The 2043-nt window shown below is 42.8% G+C and overlaps 1 protein-coding gene across 1 annotated transcript; it reads right to left on the bottom strand.

Annotated features, from left to right (window-relative positions):
• Positions 1–547: 547 nt before the first annotated feature.
• Positions 548–1501, bottom strand: LOC118836545 (olfactory receptor 51M1-like). The gene has a single exon (XM_036743799.1). It carries the CDS (start codon positions 1499–1501, stop codon positions 548–550), a length of 954 nt encoding a protein of 317 aa, XP_036599694.1.
• Between the last annotated feature and the right edge of the window lie 542 nt (positions 1502–2043).

Below are 2043 nucleotides of genomic sequence, written 5' to 3'. Positions count from 1 at the left end.
ATAAGTTTTTTGTTTGTTTGTTTGTTTTGTAATGAGGATACAGGTTTTTGCATTAATAGAAGGAATATTGGCTTAGAGAAAGAGCTAAGACCTCTGGTTCAGAATTGAATTAAACTGAATTGAATCAAAACACTGGGTACAATAAACTTATTCTATGTTCCATGCCTTATGAACTAAAGTACTTACAAGGGAACTGAAGACACCTAGATCAGAGGTATAGGAGAAATGAGCCAAATCCAACATTTCTAGATAAATCTCAATGGAAGTATGAGCCATGATGTTGTTATTGATGTCTCTGGGTTTGAAACTGGTCCATCTGTCCACAATGGACATGTTACATTTTGTTTTATAGTTACCCGTGTTGATGTCTTACGTATCTACTAAATGCTGAGCTCCCTGAGGGAAGAGATTGTGTATTTAAAATATGTACTTTTTCAGGATAGAGCCCAATGTCTAGCACCCAGCAGAGGTTTAATACATATTTGTCATTAATTGAATATAAAAGGAACCATTATCTGCCCCACTTCCAGGAAGGCTTCTATTAACCCTAGTACCTAGAACTCCATTTTAGTTGCTCCATGAGCTTGACAATTGCTCGGCGTATCTCCTTGGTCTTGATGCTATAGATAATAGGGTTCAGCATGGGAGGCACAAATAGGTAGACGTTAGCCATAAGGAGGTGGACCACAGGTGAAGCATGCTTTCCAAAGCGGTGTACTAAAGACAGCCCCACCATAGGTACAAAAAAAACCATCACAGCACTGAGATGTGAGGTACATGTCTGAAATGCCCGTAGCCGCTCTTCTCGTGAGGCCAGGCCCATCACAGAGTGGAGAATGAGTGCATAGGACAAGGCAATGAAAACCAGGTCAAGAACTACCGTGAATACCACCAGTGTCAGCCCATACAGATTGTTGAAGGTAGTGTCAGTACAGGCCAGGCGAATCACATCCTGGTGCAGACAAAAAGAGTGAGAGAGTATTCTCCGTCCACAGTATGGGAATGCTTGGAGGAGGAGGACAATGGGGAGTAGAGCCACAGGACCCCTAAGAATGATGGCAAGGCCAGCCTGAGTCACTCTCTGGCCTGTGACAATCACTGAGTACCGCAACGGGCAACAGATGGCCACAAAACGGTCAAATGACATGACAAGGAGCACAGCAGACTCCATGAAGGAGAAGGAATGGATACAAAACATCTGGAACTGGCAGGTGCCAAAGTAGATGCCCTGGGAACCAAGCCAGAAGGTGACCAATGTGGTAGGCAGTGTGGACACCGAGAGGCCAAGGTCATTGAGGGCCAGCAGTGAGAGAAGGTAGTACATGGGTGTGTGGAGATGATTGTTTGTCTTAATGATGAACAGGATGAAGCAGTTACCCAAGATGGCCACCAGATACATAAGGCAGAAGGGGATAAGGATCCAGTGTTGAATGGCCTCCAAACCAGGGAAGCCAATGAGGTAGAAAGTAGGGCGGAAATGAGTGGCATTGATCAGGGACATAGAGTGAAGAATGAAGGAAATTGGGCCTCCTTTCTAGAAAGCAAGCTGAAAAGAAAACCACCAAATTTCTGGTTATTTATTAACAAGAGGCATGTCAGAATCAGAACTCATTCTTTGTCTTCATTAACACATCACTATCCTCCTAAACATACACCAATCTCACCACAGTCATCTCCATCTGCAAGGGAGATGAGATCTGACCACCTGACTCCATCTCCACCCCTATGATCTGCGAGTTTTCTAAGTGAATCTTACAAGACTCCCTAATCACCAAGCCACTGGATCCTAATAACAATAAAATCCTGTTGTTACATGTGCTGGAGTGGATTTGAGCTATGTTATTTTTTATAGACAGAGTTTCAAAGTCTAAACCCAAAGCTTCATAAACAGACTCATTTTTCTTGAGCTTGAATAAAGAAACAGTAAGGTCATATGGGTTATAGGGACATGGCAGGGAGTGGAGGTGAGAAATTTGATCAGGAAAAAAAGCTAATTTTTTTATTCCACTCTTGTTTTTTGTTTTTCCTATTTCGTTCTCCATT

This window comes from Trichosurus vulpecula, chromosome 2 (genome assembly GCF_011100635.1).
Source record: "Trichosurus vulpecula isolate mTriVul1 chromosome 2, mTriVul1.pri, whole genome shotgun sequence".
In the NCBI taxonomy this organism is placed as follows: Eukaryota; Metazoa; Chordata; class Mammalia; order Diprotodontia; family Phalangeridae; genus Trichosurus; species Trichosurus vulpecula.
The sequence above is the reverse complement of the archived record's forward strand: the minus strand, read 5'-3'. Positions and strand labels throughout refer to the sequence as shown.